The sequence below is a fragment of the Staurois parvus genome, unplaced genomic scaffold, assembly GCF_062004578.1.
Source record: "Staurois parvus isolate SC_StPar_1 unplaced genomic scaffold, SC_StPar_1.0 ptg000151l, whole genome shotgun sequence".
Classification (NCBI taxonomy): Eukaryota; Metazoa; Chordata; class Amphibia; order Anura; family Ranidae; genus Staurois; species Staurois parvus.
Genome location: NW_028317947.1, coordinates 12,018,875 through 12,040,229, shown reverse-complemented (window position 1 = coordinate 12,040,229; position 21,355 = coordinate 12,018,875). Strand labels below are relative to the sequence as shown.

The 21,355-nt window shown below is 42.7% G+C and overlaps 1 protein-coding gene across 2 annotated transcripts in view; it reads right to left on the bottom strand.

Annotated features, from left to right (window-relative positions):
- Positions 1–1,347: 1,347 nt before the first annotated feature.
- The window catches only part of LOC149464480 (gastrin/cholecystokinin-like peptide), a 49,338-nt gene continuing 29,330 nt past the window's right edge, over positions 1,348–21,355 (bottom strand). The window contains exons 2-4 of one of the 2 annotated variants that reach the window (XM_089674728.1): positions 7,309–7,481; positions 3,880–4,089; positions 1,348–1,536 (exon numbers count right to left, since the gene is read on the bottom strand). In XM_089674728.1, the coding sequence (XP_089530854.1) occupies positions 1,436–1,536; positions 3,880–4,087 (309 nt within the window). In that variant the 5' untranslated portion in view covers positions 4,088–4,089; positions 7,309–7,481 and the 3' untranslated portion in view covers positions 1,348–1,435. The remainder of the gene's footprint in view (positions 1,537–3,879; positions 4,090–7,308; positions 7,482–21,355) is intronic. The other variant, XM_089674727.1, reaches the window with a different exon arrangement.

Here is a 21,355-nt window from a genome sequence, read left to right as displayed (position 1 = left end):
TCTGTCTGATAGTGCCATTGCCATCTGCTCAAGTCACATGACACAGCCCGGGGGGAGGACTTCCCTCGCTCTGAACTACCTGCATCTGGTAAGGAGATCCGTTCTAAAGGAGTGCTGTGTTGGGGTAGGTGGGGGGAGTCTGATGAGGGAGGTTGGTACTAGGGGACTGTATTGGGGGTGCCTGTACTGGGGAGTGTCTGTATTGGGGTGGTCTGTTTTGAGGTGTGTATGTACTGGGGGGGAAGGGGGTTGTGTGTACTGAGGTGTGTTTGTACTATGCGGGGGGGGGTCTGTACTGGAGGTGCGTCTGTACTACCGGCGGGTCTGTACTAGGGGGAATCTATACTATGGTATGTCTGTATTGGGGTTTCTGTAATGAGGGGTGACTGTACTGGGGGAGGGTCTGTATTAAAGTGTCTGTACTGGGGGGGTCTATGCTGCGGTATGTTTGTATTGGGGTTTCTGTACCGAGGGGTGACTGTACTGGGGGAGGGGGTCTGTATTGAAGTGTGTCTGTACTGGGGGAATCTATGCTATGTCTGTATGGGGGTTTCTTTACGGAGGGGTGACTGTACTGGGGGAGGGTCTGTATTAAAGTGTCTGTAAGGGGGGGGGAGGGGTGTCTATACTGCGGCATGTTTGTATTGGGGTTTCTTTACTGAGGGGTGACTGTACTGGGGGAGGGGGGAGTCTGTATTGAAGTGTGTCTGTACTAGGAAGGGGGGGGGGGTCTGTACTGAGGTATGTCTGTATTGGGATTTCTTTACAGAGGGGTGACTACTGGGGAAGGGGGGTCTGTATTGAAGTGTGTCTGTACTGTGGAGGGGTGTCTATACTATGGTATGTCTGTATTGGGGTTTCTGTACTGAGGGGTGACTGTACTGGGGAAGGGGGAGTTGGGATCTGTACTGAAGGGAAGGGGTTGTTGGGAGGTCTGTACTGAGATATGTCTGTTTTGGGGTTTATGTATTGAGGGTGACTGTCCTTGGGAGGTTTGTTTTGAGGGGCACTGTACTGAGATGTGTCTGTATTGGGGTGGTCTGAACTGGTTCTATACGGGGGAGTGTCTGCATTAAGGTCTGTCTGTACTGATGGGGTTGGGGAAATCTGTACTATTAAAAAAACCTATCTGCCCCAGGTGCAAGATATGCTCTGTACACCACTGGATAGAAGAACCCACCGACAGGGACACCACAATAAAAGTTTTGGCTTCTAACAATTCTCTCTCTTTGTCCTGTTTATCTCTTTATTTACATGTTATTTTATTTATTGGTATTCTCTGATAATTAGCCTTTTCTTCGGACGTTCACATGCGAAATACATCATAAACAAAACAAGTGCAGAATATTTATCAGACCAATAATTTATTAGCATCATTGTTCCCCATTGGGGCATTTACAGCAGTAAAAGGGGCAGAGAGGGTTAAGGAAAAGATTTAGGATTCTGTAACTTCTGAACTCCTGCGGCCAAAATCCATCCATCCAGCATAGTCACGATCACGCATGGGGTGAAGATGGTCCTCGGCATTGGAGAGTTCTGGAGTGGTAAAACAACAGGTTACGGAAAGCAATTATGGGAGAAAAATTAAAGGGTATGGACTTATACAGTCATGTAAAAAAAGTATGTGGAAATGGTTGACATTTTAACATATTTGAGCTGGAAAATATTAGAACTTTTTTTTCGACTACATGTAAAAGGTGTCATTAGTTCAAGGATACGCTTTACAACAACATAGATTCATTCTCATATACTAAATTACCAAAATGCAGACTTGTTACACAGAAAGTATAACTCCTACAAATACAAATTAAAATATGGAGCTCCAGATTAGGTGCCAAGGATTAGAACCTCCATAAGGAGCAGAATGGTGGAACGTGTCTAATTTAGACCTCTGGCAAGGGATTGCTATATGGTCCAGGACTGACTGACTCAACAAATTCTGTCCAAGAGCTGACTGTTTCTAAGACCCCTCCATTTCAATGTAGAATCTACAAGTAGCTCTTGTGTGTAGTGTCACCATGTCACTGTCAATGGAACTCTTGAAGACTCTCAGAAAGAAAGATGTGGATGCCTTGAGTCTGGGAAAGGATTGCCAGTTGATCCAGGAGTGGCTGACCCAGCAAATTATGCCCAAGAGGTGACTGGTGCTAAAAGACGTTTCTAAAGACCCTAAAATCGAATTGTAGAATCTGCAGGTAATACTTGGGTGTCAAAGTTCCTGTATCTACAATCGGTGTCAAAGTTCCTGTATCTACAATCAGAGAACACCCAAATCCAACCCGCAATGAAAGTGTGTCACGAATTGACCTTCTGGAACGGTGCGCCGTCAACTGATGAATCAAACATAGGGTAGTTTGGCAACACCCATGTTTGTCAAAAACCAAATACAGCATTTTAGAAGAACCTCATACTAACTGTGAAACATGGTGCTGAAAATGTTATGGTTTAGAGTTGTTCTGCTAGTTTCAGGGCCGGGGCAGCACACAAGTCATCAAGTAGAAACATACTTTCTGTACCATACCAACATGTGCTTAAATCTTAGATTGTAAGCTCCAAGGATCAGGGCCCTCCTAACCCTCTTGTATTGAACTGTATTGTCTCCCGTTCTATTGTAAAGTGCTGAGCAAACTGTTGGCGCTATATAAATCCTGTATAATAGTAATAAAGCTGGACTTAGGGCACAAGGCAAAGAGCCGAGCTTTGAGAGGACCCAGCAGGTAGTAGTCAGTCTGTGGGGCTGGAATTCAGCTCAGTTGCTAGAAATTCACCAGCTTCAGTTACCTGTTGCCATGTTATCCAGTGCAGCTGCTGGAAATCATGGCTCACCAGAGGTTTGTAGGTGTAACGCCCACCATTTAATAGAGGTATCTCCACTGCTGGCTATTATAGTCAGGCAACCATGACACCCACAGCTGCCCGAATACCCAAAGAGAGTCCTGCAGGTATAGGGAAAACATGTCAAGCATCAAGAATGTTCAGGCACAGGTGTGACGGTCATGAGAGCAAGAGGCCTATAGACACATGAACATTCACAAAGCTAGCTGTAAACATCAGCAGTACAGTGGCTAAATGGTTAGCACTTCTGCCTTGCACTACTAGGGTCGTTGGTTTGAATCCCAGCCACGGCACCACCTGCCTGGAGTATGCATGTTCTCCCTGTGCCTGTGTGTTTTTCCTCCCACACTCCAAAGACATGCTGGTAGGTTAATTGGCTCCTGTCTAAATTGGCCCTAGTATGTGAATGTGAGTTAGGGACCTTAGATTGTACGCCCCTTGAGGGTTAGGGACTAATATGAATGTACAATATATATGTAAAGTGCTGTGTAAATTGATGGCGCTATATAAGTACCTGAAATAAATAAATAGCTGAATCCGGCTCACTCAGGCATTGTAGGGGGGGTGTTAAGGTAAGGATTCAGTTATAGGGGGTGTTAAGGGCTGGTTTTAGGGGTCAGAGTAAAGTGTAACAGTCAGATTAAGGATCGAATGTTGAGGTTTTTTTTTTTTCTTTTTTCAATACACCTCTCAACACCCAATAGCTGTTCATCCAAACTGCATGGCTATACTCTGCAATTTGAAAGTAGTGCACTATGTCCACTAGATGGTGCTATCATAGGAAATGTCCACTAGATGGTGCTATCATAGGAAATATTTATGCTCCTCAGCACCATCTAGTGGCCATACTACATTATGGCCAGTAAATGGAACTGACTATACCAGGAAATATCTGCAATTTGTTACATTTTTGTGTTTGGGGCGTATATACACTTTACATAACACCAAGCAGTGTATTAGGAAATCTCAACCCTCTGGCACTTGAACCTTCTGTAAATCAGAGCTGTGTTTCGTGTTGTATATTGCTTTGTTGCTGCACCTTACCTGAAAGCAGCTGGGGGAGAAGCTGTGACATGATCAGCTGCTTCTGTTCATGGGTCAGGGATGCTAGGAGGTCCCGTCTGCTGACTTCAGACAAGGCGTTCTTCCTCTGAGCTCCGTCCCTTGCTGATTCTAGCTCTGTCATTGGCCTGCACACGGCTGCTATAGCAAGCATGGCTAGCAGAATACTAACACAAAGCTTCTTGTCCATTTCTGTAACACAACAATGTACAAAAAGCAAACCTGTTAAAAATGACATAACATGTGACCCCCAATCCGAAGAGTAAATACAGTGATCTTTAACCAGTTGCCCGCCTGAGGATTTACCCCCTTCCTGACCAGGCCATTTTTTTGTGATTCGGACAATTGCACAGTCATGCAACGCTGCACCCAAATGACATTTATGTCCTTTTTTCCCACAAATAGAACTTTCTTTCGGTGGTATTTGATCGCCTCTGTGTTTTTTATTGTTTGCGCTATAAACAAAAAAAAGACAATTTTTAAAAAAAATATATTTTTGACTTTTTGCTATAAAACATATCCAATAAAAAAAAAATTTTAAAAATCAAAATTTCATCATAAATTTAGACCATCATGTATTCTGCTCCATGTCTTTGCTAAAAACAAAATCCCAATACGTTTAAATTAATTAGTTTATGTGAAAGTTATACAAAATGGCGGTGTATATATATAATAATTTTTTTTTTTTTTTTTTTTTACTAGTAATGGCGGGAATCAGTGACCTTTAGCAGGACTGCGGCGGGCATTCTGACACTGGGTGGGAACTAACCGCCACTGACATCCCCAGTGACACCAATACAGTGATCAGTGCTAATAAAAAGCACTGACACTGTACCAATGACACTGGGCAGGAAGAGGATAACATCTTGGGTGATCAAAGGGTTAACTGTGTGGTGTGTTTTACAACAGAGACATGCTGCTTTGTATCTTTCTGCTGTGCAGAGAAATACAGAGCAGCATGTCCTTGCTGACAGGAGAGAGACCCGTGTTTTGTTTTGGGTTTTTTTTTTTTGTTTTTTTTTTAACACACAGGTCTCTGCCCTGTCAGCTTTCCTCAGTGATCACCGATTGCCAACAGGGAATTGGTGGCCGGGACCCGGTGATTTACATCTCTAGCCCCCAACGTGCAGGCATGCCCTACCCATGAATACAAAATTGTGTGTATATATATATATATATATATATATATATATATATATATATGATTTTGCGCAGCCCTGTAGCAGGACTTCTACTATAGGGTGGTGGGCAAGCAGTTAACAAAAACTAAAACACTTTTTTCAATCTTAATCATAAACCATAATCCCCCCTCCACCAAACTTTACACTTGGCACAACCGTTCTCCTGGCAACCGCCAAACCCAGACACGTCCATCGGATTGCCAGACAGAGAAGTGTGATTGGTCACTCCAGAGAACACGTCTCCACTGCTCTAGAGTCCAGTGGTGGTGTGCATTAACATCTGGGATGATCAAAGGGTTAACTGTGTGCTATGCTGTGTTTTACTAGGGAGACATGCTGCTGTGTATTTCTCTGCTGTGCAGAGAAGTACACAGCAGCATGTTACTGCTGGCAGGACAAAGACCTGTGGTGTTTACACACAGGTCTCTCCCCTGTCACTGTTTCTCAGTGATCGCCAGGTGCTGGCGGAGAATCTCTGACTGGGACCCGGTGATTGACATCTCTAGCCACCAATGCTGGCGTGGGTAGGGCAGTGCACACCCCCTACCCGGATTTGCAAATTCACTATATTATATATATATATATATACACACACACACACACATACATTTTGCGCAGCCCTGCTGCTTTATAGCAGTAGTTCTACTATAGGGCGGTCAGGAAGCGGTTAAGATACCCAAAAATTGTGGTGCAAGTAGTAACACCCCAGGAGTGCCACCGATATCCTCTCTGCTGAATAGGAAGGCAAAATGAGGCAGGCAATGAGCTAGACCAGGAAGGTGGTCCTTAGCTCCTTTAGGCAGTCTGTTGGTTTCAACTGGACAGATCCTGTCTGGTAGATTTGCAGTGTGAGAGAAGGGTCATCATACCCAACTGGAGAAGGAAGCAGAGACTGTATATGTAACATACAAAACACATGAATAAGATGATTTCTCTTAAAGCCCAACTCTGTGCAAATTTCTGGGAAAAATGTAGAAGGGCTAGAACCTCTGCAAGGTTTTTATGGTTGCCAGTTCCTCTACTGGAGATGATTATTACAGGTACTTTTAGAGCACTGTCAATGTACTCAGCACTTTACAGACATATTGTACATTCACATCAGTCCCTAACCCTCAAGGAGCGTACAATCTAAAGCCCCTAATTTAGGATGTCACCAAACATTATCTGTTATGAGACCAAACGTTCAATTCACAAAGCTTTTAACAAAAGGATATGGAGTATCATTATAGCCAGGTGACTGCAATTTTCAATCCTATTGGACTTGGCTGAAAAGAACTGTCACTTTTTAAATATTAGTATCCTTCTCCTGGTGCGTTAGTTTTTTTATATGGAGCCTATAGAGTTTAATATGTATGTCGCCATCTACAGCAACTTACAAGTATTGCAGCCAATCAGGCTCGTTATATTTGTTGTGCAGCTCACTAAGGGTGTTGTTATGTTGACCTGAGATAATAAAAAACAAACAAACAGTCTCCACTCCCACTGGAGAGATTCCTATTACTTCCTGTCCTGGTGACAAAGGGGTCAGAGGGATAGGAAGTGAAAAGGAAATCTCCCTAACAATTAGCAATAAAAACAAGCAGAGGTTCCAACACTTCTCTGTTTAGGATTACATAAAAATATTCATTTAGGTAAAAGAGATAAGCTTTAGGCGTATGTAAATGGAAGAAAAAAATAATTATTATTGCAGCTTTCCAGTCCTTAGATGTGATGTTATATAAAAACACTAGTTCCCCTTTAAGATCAAAAATCCCTGTATCAAAAATTTTCCCTTACAAATTTCAAGAACGACATCCACTAGCCCCCTAAACTTATTGTATTTAAAAGTATTGGACAGATACCTCATCTGTAAAAAGGTCATTTGACCCCAAACCGGACCAGTTGAAGTTGGCAGTCAACGAGGCTTCTGCACCTTTCTTATGTGCTTTATCCTATGCACATTTTAAAGTTTTTACTTTTTTTTTTTTTTCTTTTTTTAATTTTACTGCATGAAAACTGCAGCAGAAGGAAGGAGACTCATTTAGCTGTGTCATATGGATCAAGACTCTGTGGTGTTAAGTAGCACCGCCTCATTAATTGAAGCATTAAAAAACAGTTAAAAAAAACCCCAAACACTGTAAATGTACAAAACGAAAATGGTATTTGCAATAATCACAATTTCCAAGTCATCCCACTGAATAAATACACAGCTGAGCAGTCTATCGCCCCCTGCTGTTCACACATGGCTCACCTGTTGCAGTGGTCCTTCAGAGCCTGGATGGTGCCGCTGTGAAAGATGTTGCTGACTGTCTGCAGCATCCCCATCGCCTTTTATCCTAGGCAGTGATGGCTGATCCCACCCACCGATCATCTTTCTTCAGGGCCCCTTCTGTTTGTGATGTCACTGAACCCCCTGCCCTGTAGCTGGATGGAGATTAACTATTTGTCAAGAGGATCACTTATCACAATAGCAGACGGTGTAATAAAACTGAACAATTAAGTTTCATTTCATTACCTGACACTTAGACGCCAGACCTGCACGCTACAGAAAATCTCAGAAATTGTTTTAAGTTGAATTGGAGAAAAAAAAAAAGGATTTTAACTCTTCTCATCCTGGCTGCATTTTAATGCCAACGATTGCAAAAAATTTGACATTTTTCTTGCTTCTCAAGTACAGAAAGGGTTTGTTTACCAAGTATATTGATCTGTGGTCAGATGAGCACCATATCCAGCCTTAGTAGAAAAAAAAAAATTATATTTTTTATATATATATATATATATAAAAAAATAAATAAAAACTTGTGCATTCAAGAGAAGAGTATTTTGGCAGAAAAGAGAAAAAAAAAAGCATTTTAGCATTTTTTTTTGTTTCAGTGGCCAGGATAACAATATTCTGGCTAGTGAAATAAATACCTAAGTGTTTGACGAACCTAAATGCATTCGTAAAAATGTGGCAAAATGCGTGTTTGAATCAGCTTTTCTCTTGCCAGGAGCAGAGCGACTACAAAAGCCCCAGTGTACACGAAGCTTTAAAGTCTATGGCAGCTCTAACAATCAGCTGCTCCTTTTTAATCTGTTAAATATATCATTGGAAGTGTTTCCTTATATCCATTTGATAATATACCATAAAAAATTAAAAATACCAAAAACAACATGTTGACCAGAAATTTTAGCACAATGTAACAAGAATTCAAATGGAACAACTTTATTCCATTGAAAGTCTAGTACAATCCAAGAAGTATCCGACGTGTTTTGGGGGTCCAAGCACTCCCTTCATCAGAGTTTTTCCAGTGTGAATTACATACATGGGTCTTATCAGAAGCTTGTTTGGCAGCGCTGTCCTGTGTCTTGTGTTATCTCAAAGAGTCTGTATAGCTTGGACTTGGACTACAGAATGATATGCCTTTAAGTTGTGAAGATCTAAGAGTGGGAGTGGTTGAGTAGTTTTGCATAAGACAACTGGGCAGGGCTGACACCACTCAGTCTACAAAAATTCTGTGTGTTGTCTGCCCACAACAGGAAAATCAGGAGCGGAGTGCATTTCTGCCAGGATCAACCTGTATATTTCTGTACCTCCAGGGTCTTTAAAAGGATAAAACATGGGGAAATACACTATATTGCCAAAAGTATTGGGCCCGCTCTCCAAATCATGTGATTCAGGTGTTCCAATCCCCTCCATGGCCACAGGTGTATAAAATCATCACCTAGGCATGCAGACTGCTTCTACAAACATTTGTGAAAGAATGGGTCGCTCTCAGGAGCTCAGCGACACCAAGCGTGGTCCCGTGATAGGTTGTCACCTGTGTAATAAGTCCATCCGTGACATTTCCTGGCTACTAAATATTCCACAGTCCACTGTTAGTGGGATTATAACAAAGTGGAGGCAACTGGGAACAACAGTAACTCAGCCACCAAGTGGTAGGCCATGTAACATGACAGAGCGGGGTCAGTGCATGCTGAAGTGCGCAGAAGTTGCCAACTGTCTGCAGAGTCAATAGCTAAAGACCTCCAAACTTCATGTGACCTTCAGATTATCACAACAGTTATAGAGATCTTCATGGAATGGGTTTCCATGGCTGAGCAGCTGCATCCAAGTCTTACATCACCAAGTGCAATGCAAAGCGTCAGATGCCGTGAGAACGGTACTTGCCTGCATCGTGCCAAGTGTAATGTTTGGTGGAGGTGGATTATGGTGTGGGGTTGTTTTTCAGGGGTTGCGCTTGGCCCCCTAGTTCTAGTGAAGGGAACTCTTAAGGTGTCAGCATACCACCATATGCATACACAGATATAGATATATATATATATATTTTTTTTTTTTTTTTAACCACTCTCTTTTCCACCCCCCAAAAAATTAAAATAAAAATTTTAATAAATTTTGTTTTTTTTGGTGGAAAATTTTTTATTATACATATAATTTTTTTTTTCATTTAATATTAGTATTATTTTAGGTGGAAATGTAAGATAAATAATGGGTGTACATTGTCCATGGGTAGGAACGGCTCAGTTTGTTGCCTGCTTTGACCCTCTGCATGCCTAATATCATTACTGCCATGAGCCTCCTGGTTAATAATACGGTTGCATTGTTTTCAGCCACTTGTGACCCGAAGCACTGTGTCAAGTTGTTTCTGTTCACAAGCACCCAGCGTGCAGACCGATCGCTGAGAGCGAGTACTTTCTATGCTCTGCCATAAGCACAGGACGGTCTTTGCACAACAAGCAGCTTCATGTAAAAGAGGATTTATAATCAAAAACACGGATGATTCGGGAACCTATTAGAGCTGAATGAATAAAGAATGAAGATGGCATTGTATGGAATAATATTTCTCAGCTCTCACAAAAAGCTAATTCATCAGACATTGGTACAAGTGGTCCTGTAAGGCATGGTGCACCCCCCAGAGTACAATGGGACCAGAGTGCGCATGCGCAACATGAACAGAACCAAGGGAAGGATGCTTTCTGATGGAAGGGTGTACAGCTCTGAGCATGGTCAAACAGTGAGGACGTCTAGAACAGGCACTGAGATTAGGGTTGGGCTTGAGGTTCGAGACGAATGTAAGTTACATAGTTAGTATGGCTGAAAAAAAAAAGAAAAAAAAAAAAAAAAGGACAAAAAGTGCATCCAGTTCAACCATTCAAAAATAATAATAAAGTTATAATCCTACACCCAGTTTAACCCAAACATTGTCCGTTTGGTGAACACATGAATGGTAAGGGCATTTGGAGGGCTGCTATCAGTCAGGGAGCTGCACTCTGACAGTGCACTGTGAATGGCCAAAGCAATGCACCTGACCATAGGTTAGATGCAATGCTTTGGCCAATCACAGCACACAATGCTGTCACAAGGGGGCGTGCTAACCCAGTTGACATCGCCAGGTGGCCCTGCCCCTTAGATATTTAAGAACTGTCAGGCCGGCACAGCTGTCAGACGGCGGGAGCCAGTGTCTGGAGCGGGGCCCTTTTTTTTTTTTTTTTTTAAATCTTTTTTCATGTCAGCGGCCATTGTGATTGATGTTGGATCTACTTTGGGGGACATTTATAAAAAAAAAAAAAAAAAAATTTACAGTAGACAGTCTCTTTCAGCCCTTTTACTACAAAGAAAAAAAAATGAAAAAGGCTGACAGACTGTCTACTGTAATTTTTTTAATACACTTTTTAAAAATTTTTTTTTTAATTAGTCTACTGTCATCTTTCACTACATTTTTTTTTTTTTTTTTTTTTTTATTAGTGTTGGTACCAGGGGCGGACTGACCATTTGGAAACTAGGGCACTAACCGAGCACCCGGGGTCAGTATGGGGCCCCATGAGATGCCCCTGGTACTTTTTTCATAGGCTTTTTTGAGTTTGGGCAAGGACACAGGGGCCCCATGATCCCCTATTGCCCGGGGGCCCCATGAGTTGTCAGTCCGCCCCTGGGTGGTACCATGTACCCCATACTCATTCACACGGGGGGGTCTCGTTGTTAAAAGGGGGTTTCCATATTCTGATAAGCCCCCCGCGTGTAGACACCCACAACCACCGGCCATGGTTGTGGGGAGGAGGCCCTTGTCCCCATCAACATGGGAGTTCCATTTTGAGGGCATCTGGCCCTTTCCTGATCTGCTGGGCTGCATGCTCGGATAAGGGTCTGGTATGTATTTTGGTGGGAACACCCACACCATTTTTAAAAATTTTGGTGTGTGGGTTCCCCTCAAAATCCATACCAGACCCAAGGGCTTGGTATAGATTGGGGGGACCCCATGCAATTTTTTTTGCAAAATATTTTTAAATTGCTGGCAATTCTTTTTACATTCAGCTGTCAGCGGGGAACCCCACTGACAGCTCAAACATTAGCGCATGGTTTTCACTACTAAAATACCACAACTTTTTTTTTTAAATGCTGTGCGGTATCTTACTGCCTACTCAGATGTGGGGAGATACTGCTTAGTGAATTGTCCCGGGTTCAAAGTTCACAGTCGAACTTTTGTTAGGCTTGAATGTTCGACCGCAAACCGAACAGGAGGGGGTCGGCCCATCACTAACGGAGATAAATATTGGACCAAGTGGGCTGCACTCAGGGGGTTGGGGCCATGCTTTAATAAAAAAAAAAAAGTTGTCCTTTAAAAAGGTACCCCCTCCTCCATGAGAAAATGGGGGAGGGGGTGACCTCCTTCTGGAAAGGACAGCTGCCTGGCTGTTATACTAATCCTCTGGCTTCAATACAAGTATGCAGATCAGGAAAGTCTTGATCTGGATCAACTGTGGGTATAGGATAACTTTTTTTTTTTTTTTAATGGTTGAACTGGATGGACTTTTGTCTTTTTTCAGCCAGACTAACTATGTAACTATGTAATATTTGTTCTATGTTAGTTACTCTAAGTGCTGACGCTCTAGGGTCAGACAACTAGCATTTTCAGAAGCAGCGGCAGTTCCAAAGCCTCTCTTTTGAAAAGGATTAATTTTATTAAAAGGTTATTCTGGGATATAAAGGAGGCAGGCCAGCCCAAAAGACAAAAATATTCATGCAGCCTGATGCTCCATGTACACTAGCTCATTTTTAAGCTCCTAGCAGCTAGTTATTGAGCGTTCTTTTTTTCTGCCCCTAGAAGAAAATATTTAGTGTCCATTCACACTATTAGGCTGCATTCACACCCTTGTAGCTCTAAAACGCTCAACAAATCCCATTCATTTCAATGGCCGCTGTTCACATAGGAGCTGTCTGCTGAAGAAAAATGCCTGTTGCTCAAAAAAAGTACATGAACTTCTTTTTTGGCAGAGTACAAGCGTTTTTGGCCCCAAAGACTTCAATAGAAACGCCTGAAAACATGTGACTTGAGTTTATGTGCGTTTTGTCACGCGTTTTCTGCTCAAACAGCAGCCCTCCTCCCCTAATTTCCCCCCCCCCCCCCTAGTGCTTTCTATTATTTAGCACAGTGCCAGGCAGACGTGCTAACCATTTAGCCAGTCAGTGGTGTATTTAGGCTTTGTGCTGCCCTAGGCAACACAAAAATCGGATGCCCCCTCCCCGGCAGAGAGCCTGACACCGACCAAACACCAGACCCCCCCCCACCCCCGGGGAGAGATCCTGACAGTGACCAACCAACAAACACCCCTGCCCCCTCCCCCCTCCTCCCACCACCACCATCAGAGAGCTTTCCACTAACATCCCCCCCCCCCCCCCCCCCGGAGAGATTCAGAGAGTGACCAACAACACCCCTGCCCCATCCCCCCCTAACCAGAGAGTGCTTTCCACTAACATCCAACCCCCGGGGAGAAATCCTGACAGTGACCAACAACACCCCTGCCCCATTCCCCCCATCACCAGAGAGAGCCTTCCACTAACATCCCCCCCCGGGGAGAGATCCTAACAGTGACCAACAACACCCCTGCCCCATTCCCCCCACCACCAGAGAGAGCCTTCCACTAACATCCCCCCCCCCCCCGGGGAGAGATCCTAACAGTGACCAACAACACCCCTGCCCCATTTCCCCCTCCACCACCAGAGAGAGCTTTCCACTAACATCCCCCCACCCTGGGGAGAGATCCTGACAGTGACCAACAACACCCCTGCCCCATTCCCCCCACCACCAGAGAGAGCTTTCCACTAACATCCCCCCACCCTGGGGAGAGATCCTGACAGTGACCAACAACACCCCTGCCCCATTCCCACCCCCCCCCACCAGAGAGAGCTTTCCACTAACATCCACCCCCCGGGGAGAAATCCTGACAGTGACCAACAACACCCCTGCCCCATCCCCCCCACCACCAGAGAGAGCTTTCCACTAACAACAACCCCCCTCCCACGGCAATAAAGAGACACTCACCTTCACAGCTTTGGACATCCCCAGCAATGAGAGTCGGGCTCTGCATACACCATCAAGCAGCCTCTCTTGGATTCCACCTGGTCCCCATACCACATATGTCCCTTCTTCCAGGGGGCAGTGCTGCTCCCCTAAAAAAAATGCCACCCTAGGCAAATGCCTTGTTTGTCTTGTGGTAAATACACCCCTGCTGGCAGTACTAGGGTCAATAGTTTGAATCCCAACCCCGGCACCACCTGCCTGGAGTTTGCATGTTCTCCCTATGCCTGTGTTGGTTTCCTCCAGGTACTCCGGTGTTCTCCCACACTCCAAAGACATGCTGGTAGGTGAATTGGATCCTGTCTAAATTGTCCCTAGTATGTGTATGTATGAATGTGAGTTAGGGACCTTAGATTGAGGATTAGGGACTGATGTGAATGTATAATATATATGTAAAGTGCTGCGTAAATTGACGGCGCTATATAAGTACCTGAAATAAATAGACTAAACAAAAATGCCTGAACCTGTAATATGCTGATAAACCGCTTGTAATACACTTCTAAAAACGCTCAAAAATTCTCAATTAAAAAAACGCCAGTAAATCTCAGGTGTGAATGCAGCCTTGGATACAAAGAAAACAAACAGAGGGCGCACCGGCCTAGTGCATTACCCTAACAAACATTTACTGATAGAAATAATAGGTATGGTACTCACAAATGACAAGAATGTCAAAGGCACATCATGAAAGAACAGCACTGTCACTGATGTGACTGCAATGGGAACCCTGGACTCTCCTAGAGGGTACAGACATTGCATGTGTTGGCTCTGAGGAAGAGGCAAGTCCTCGAAATGCGTTAGTCTCTTGGAAGTCCAGGTTTCCCATTGCTGACAGTCACGTAGTATGGATTGGACAGTGCTGTTCTGTCATGATGTGCCTTTGACATTATTGTCATTTGTTAGTACAATACCTACCCACATGGTAGAAAAAAAAATATTTAAAAAATATTCTTCCCAAATATATTAATATATTTGAAATACTACAATTTTGGCCGTATTCTATATATATATATATATATATATATATATATATATATATATATATATATATATATATATATATATATATATATATATATATATACACACACATACACACACACACACACACACACACACACACACACACACACACACACATATATATATATATATATATATATATATATATATATATATATATATATATATATATATATATATATATATATATATATATACATACACATATACACACATATACATACATACATACATACACACACACATATATATACATACATACATATACACACATACATACATACATACATACACACACTCTGCATGTTGAAATGCGTTTTTATATATTACAAAATATATAAAAAATATTTTTCAAAATGTTTTTTTTTAAAATATATTCTTCAGATTTTTAACATATAAAAAAGGAATTTAACATATATTTGTAAATGCATTCCAAAAATATAGAATAAATGTATTTTTAAAAATATTTTTCATATATTTTGTAATAAAAATGCATTTCAACATTTCTCTCCAGCATTTTATTAGCATTCTTACAGTACATGTAGAGAGAAAAAAAAAATAAATAAATATCAGCTTTTTTTTATCCAGCATTTTTGAGCTTAAATAGAAAAGAAAGAAAATGCTAGTGTGTATGGAGCCTGAGAGCTGAGGTGTTAGAAAAGCTCCATCCCTTTCTGCCTTTGGAAGATGAGTGCTCCTTTTTATAGGTTAGAGATTCTGATGGGACTTCAGTTCAAGAGTACTCAGACCTCCTGAGCAAATTAATCACATTTCTGTCAAATCCATATCTTTTTTGTCATTCGTTTTTCTATGAGTAAGGGTCAAGGGGGTGGTCTAATCATGGGTGTAGACTGTGGCACTGCACAAGTGCCTCCTGGGACTTGGGACCCCTTTGTACTGGATCAAGGAGAACCCCATGTGTGGTCATGTAGACCCAGGCACTGATCACTTTTAGGGAAGATTAGAGGCAGGAGGAAATCTCAATGATGCTCCAACTGGTCCTATCCAAGCGGTATCAGTCAGAGAGTACCTCCATCATTTCTTTCCCAACAGCATCAAGTGATACAGAATACTTCTATTATTTCCCCCTTGAGACCATTTAGACTGGAAGAAATGAGGATGTTCACCAACACCTTTCTCACCAGAAGGTGCTAGGGGATTCTTGAGCAATTCCTGCCTCTCAGTTGAGTAACCACTGGCGCCAATGATGTTTTCAGCCATTTGTAAGGAGGGATTCTTCCTACAATTGTAAGAAACGTTCTTCCCACCGACCATAATGCCAAATGTATGCATGCCACTCAAACCACCTCGAACGACTCATGGCAGCATCGTCATATACTTGCTAAATCATGTCAAACATCTCCTTGGCAGATTTGCGCAGTTTCAAGCATAATTTCACGTTTGCTCTTTGGTCTAACTTGCTGTCCATGATAAAATAGCAGACGTGGCAACACACGGTCAGAATAGCACCAGTTGCACAGCTCCTGATGTACACAGGACAGTGTCTTTAGGCACACTGACTTATGAAGGTGCTCCCATCTGTTGGCGTGTTACAAAACTAGTCTCAAAACTTTTTCATACCATCTCATAGTTTTACCTCTGGAGTAAAAACCTTTTTTATGCACGCTAACATTCTGCTAGCTATGCTTGCTGCAGCTTAGCATTGTCTTATGCCAACAGTAGTTACAAGAGGTGCAAACAATTGTTCTTCAATATGGGCCCTCTGTTCTTTTTCTCCACGACTGCTAAAGCTGGTGGACAAAGTCAGTTAAGGGCCTCTAACACTGTCAAGAAGTTAACCTAATCCACCTGCTTTTGCATTCCCATAGACTTGGGGAGAGAAGCTGTTCTGAAGCGCAAAAAAAAAAAAAAAGGAGGGAAGGTAGTCAACGAGGACCTAAAAGGACACAGATAGACATCAGATGACAGTCATCCAACTCTACTAGATTTGGCCAAGCCAAGCTTACAAACCTATTATTTAGAGTCCGCCCTTTCACCATTTAGTAGGGTACAGGGGTACAGGGTTTCCAAATACAGAAACATTCACTTTTGGAGCAACAAAAGTACTTTTTTGATATCATGGATCTCCTGTTTCTGGCTGCCAGGAGCAAAGCCTGAGTAAGCTCCATTGGTATGACTTATAACCTAGATCCTAAGCATCCAACCACCAAGTTCTAGAAATACCATAACCTAGTTCCTAAGCATCCAACCACCAAGTTCTAGAAATACCATGGCCTAGTTCCTAAGCATCCAACCACCAAGTTCTAGAAATACCATAACCTAGTTCCTAAGCATCCAACCACCAAGTTCTAGAAATACCATAACCTAGTTCCTAAGCATCCAGCCACCAAGTTCTAGAAACACCATAACCTAGTTCCGAAGCATCCAACCGCCAAGTTCTAGAAATACCATAACCTAGTTCCTAAGCATCCAGCCACCAAGTTCTAGAAACACCATAACCTAGTTCCGAAGCATCCAACCGCCAAGTTCTAGAAATACCATAACCTAGTTCCGAAGCATCCAACCGCCAAGTTCTAGAAATACCATATCGACTATTTATGGTAACTCATTAAGTGCGTTGGTGTAATGCAGTGTCCTTTCTTCTGAATGGCATCCCAATGCACCTACCAATGAATGTACTTGTGTTGCACTGCCAAAACATGGTGTGTGCATGGTGTGAATAGGCTCTTAGGGAGAAGGGAGTTTTATGCTGCTCTAAAAAACCCAAAAGTACCAGGTGTTGTGTGCAGCTTCCAGGAGCATGGACAATCATTGGTGACGCATTAATGGACTAGTCCTCATACACTACGGTCTCCTTCTACACACATAATTATAAATGCCAACTTCAGCCCATGTGTAGATGATGGAGGAGGAACCTCCAAAGACTAGTAAATCAGCTTTTTGGAGGAAACAATAGACAACAGTTGTTGCCCATCAGCTTCATCATACCCAAAGATATGGATCCAGAATTGGCCAATGAGAAAAATTCTTTCCCTGCACAGTTTTTCAGTCCATTGGCAGAGCACAATAAATGTCATCGAAGGAGTTAATACGTCTTGTCACTCTTGATGTACACGCCATTGACTTGCTCCCGGTTCTGTTACCGAGCGATAGATAAGCAGACCATTATCAGATACTCGTCATCTCAGGTCGCAGGTTAAAAAATTGCACTTTGAAAAGGTCTGGAGAATTAAAAAGAGATTTTTTTTATGGCAAGCAAACCTTTTAGTCACTTTTCTGTTTGAGTGGAATAGTTTTAATGTAATGTAAAAGCCTAAAGGAAATGTCCTCCTTGTTCTAGGACACATCAGGTGTACAAACACAGAAGGAACACATGATTTAAAGTGGGGTTCAACCCAAAACCAAAAATGTAATATATTTAAGCTTACAAAACATTAGCTGTGGTTTCGGCATTATTTATTTTTTAAATTTTTTTGGCTTTTCCCCTCGATTTTCACCTGGTGATCTGTCCAGTAACACACCTCCTGTATTAGAGTGTCCCCACTCTGGAAGAAGGAGCACAGGGGGCATCTTTGGACAGCAGCATTTTTAATCTGGAGGAGAGTTTTAGAAGCTTTAGCAGATTTAAATACACTAACAAATTTTAACCAAACTCCAGCTCACACTGCAGTTACACAAGCAGTTCCAGCAACAGCTTTTTTTTCTGGTGGTGTAAAGGTTTTACACGAATAAATAAAAGCTGATCATTGTAAGCACTCCTGTCAGTGGTAAATGATTTGTCTCAACACTAACTTGCAGGACAGCTTGTTCTGTTGAAAAACAGGCTTACTGGCTGGATCGCTAGATGAAAATAAAGGAAAGAAAGCCTAAAAAAAGGAAACAAATTCAGCCATCACATCTAAGAATAGGTAAGCTGCAATAAAATAAATGTTTGCTATGTTTTAACACTGCTTTAAAGGTGACCATAGACTTGAAGTGAACCTGTTCTTTGTTCATTGAGGGGCAGGCAAAAGGTTCACTCTAATAGTGGCCCCACCAGCGACATTTATTTTGCTCCCCTGCTGCTCTGATTGGCCACTGGCAATGAAGAGTTTTATCCAAGCCCTGTCACCTGGTAAGGATAAAAAAAAGAAAAAAAAAAAAAAAAAAGGAAAAAAAAGGAAAAAGGGGAAAAAAAAAAAAAAAAAAAAGAGAAGGAGGAAAAAAAAAAAAAAAAAAAAAAAAAAAAGGACAAAAAAGGGAAAAAGGACAAAGGAAAAAAGGGGGGAAAAAAAGGAAAAAAGGACAAAGGCAAAAAAGGGAGAAAAGAAAGAAAGAAAAGGAGGAAGAAAAAAGAAAGAAAAGGAAGAAAAAAGAAAGAAAAGGAGGAAGAAAAAAGACAAAGAAAGAAAAAGAAAGAGAAAGAGAAAGAAAAAGAAAGAAAGAGAGGAGGAAGAAAGAAAGAAAAAGGAGGAAGAAAGAAGGAGGAAGAAAGAAAGAAAGGAGGTGGAAAGAAGGAAGAAAGAAGGAAGAAGGAAGGAAGGGTAGTTGACATGTTCCCCATACCCGGAAGTACTGGCCACTTCTTTTTACTCCTGGTGGCTGGGGAGCGAAGGGTAGGTAAGTATGTAAATACTGCTGCTAGGCTGCCATTAAAGTGAACCTGTTGCTCTGTACCGCATGTGATGATGGATGATCACATTTGGACGTACGGTATAATCCAACTATCCTCTAATCATTCTATACTGTTTAATATATATATGCATGTCACCATCATACATCTTTAACTGAATAGAAGGCATATGGGCAGGAACTTCCCAGCTCTATCAGGAGAGGTTAGTAGTGAATGGAAAAAGTTGGATGGAGCCCACCTATCAGAAGAGAGAACAATGACTGCAAGTGGTTGGATGGATCCCACTTATTAAGCGAGGAAACAGTGATTAGTAAATATCGAATAGATCTCGCTGATTAGGAGAGGGTCATATGGATTGGAAAAGGTGAGATAGATCCTGCTTATTAGGAGAGGGAAACAGTGATTGGTAAATGTTAAATAGGGTAATAAGAATTGGAAAAGGTTGGATGGATCCCGCTTATTAGGAAAGGGTAACAGTGACTGGAAAAGGTTGGGTAGATCACACTTATTAGGAAAGGGTAAAACTGATTAGAAAAGTTTGGATGGATCCCACTTATTAGGAGACAAACAATTATTTTAAAAGATTTGGTGGATCCTGTTTATCAGGAGAGGGTAACAGAGATTGGAAAAAGTTGGAAATACTGTATCCCATTTTATGGGAGAGGGTATTACTGTTTGGAAAAGATTAGATGGATCCGACTTATTAGGAGAGGGTAATACTGATTGGAAAAGGTTACATGGATCCTGCTTATTGGAAGAGAGAAACAATTATTGTAAAAGGCTGGATGGATCGGACTTATTAGGAGAGGGTAATATTGATTAGAAAAGGTTAGATGGATCCCACTTATTAGGAGAGGGTAATACTGATTGGAAAAGGGTTGGATAGATCCTGCTTGCTGGAGAGTGTAACAGTGATTGGTAAATGTTAAATAGATCCCACTAATTAGGAGAGGGTAATATGAATTAGAAAAAGTTGGATGGATCCAGCTTATTAGGAGAGAGAAGCGGTGATTGGAAAAGGTTGGATATACTATACCCTGCTTATTGGGAGAGGGTCCTGTTGATCTCTGTGGTAGTTCATTGATTCTTCCTGTCAGTGTAAAACGGTCTGCTCATACCAGGTACAAGCAAACAGATACACTGACGGTCTGCAGGAGTCCTGCACGGCACCAGAAAGCTTCTACTTACAGCTGCAATGTTTACTGAGCTCCCAAAGAAAAAAGTAAAATGCACATTTTTTTACCTGCAAAATTTATTTTATGTTAACTGCTTCCTGTCCGCCCATTGCCTATAAATGGCAGACGAGAAACAAGAGTCAATGTGGGCTAAAGTACCTGTATGTCAGTCTGCATCAGAGGCTCCTGCGCAGCTCACAGTGCACGCATCTGGAAGTCCGGTGGTCCATGTGCCACCCAAACACAGCGGATCACATTACTGCTGTCCCGGGTGATCACATGGTATTTTACCATGTGATTGCTGTGTCCAATCACATCAATCATAGTAAACATTAACAAGTGAAAGTAAAGATCTGTTCTCTCTGCTCTCACTCTGAGGGAAGAGAGAACTGATGCTACAGCCTGTGAGTGTACAGCCGCCTGTGATTTTTCACTCACAGACTGCATTATCAGCCACCGCTGTGTCCCTGATCACTGCCCCAGTGTAATAAATAATGCAGCCAGCCCCTGTCACCTGTCCCCGTGTCACCAGTGCTAACAATAACACCACCATACACCATACCAGATCACCGTCATTCACCATATCAGCGCCCTGATCATTGATGTACCCCATATAAGCATCCCGATCTCCGCTATACCCCGTGCCCGCAACCCAATCTCCGCCATACCCAGTGCCCGCATCCCAATCTCCGCCATACCCAGTGCCCGCATCCCGATATCCGCCATACCCAGTGCCCGCATCCCGATATCCGCCATACCCAGTGCCCGCATCCCGATATCCGCCATACCCAGTGCCCGCATCCCGATATCCGCCATACCCCGTGCCCGCATCCCGATATCCGCCATACCTCGTGCCCGCATCCCGATCTCCGCCATACCAGCATCCCGATCTCCGCCATACCCCATACCAGCATCCCGATCTCCGCCATACCCCATACCAGCATCCCGATCTCCGCCATACCCCATACCAGCATCCCGATCTCCGCCATACCCCATACCAGCATCCCGATCTCCGCCATACCCCATACCAGCATCCCGATCTCCGCCATACCCCATACCAGCATCCCGATCTCCGCCATACCCCATACCAGCATCCCGATCTCCGCCATACCCCATACCAGCATCCTGATCTCTGCCATACCAGCATCCCGATCTCCGCCATACCCCATACCAGCATCCCGATCTCCGCCATAC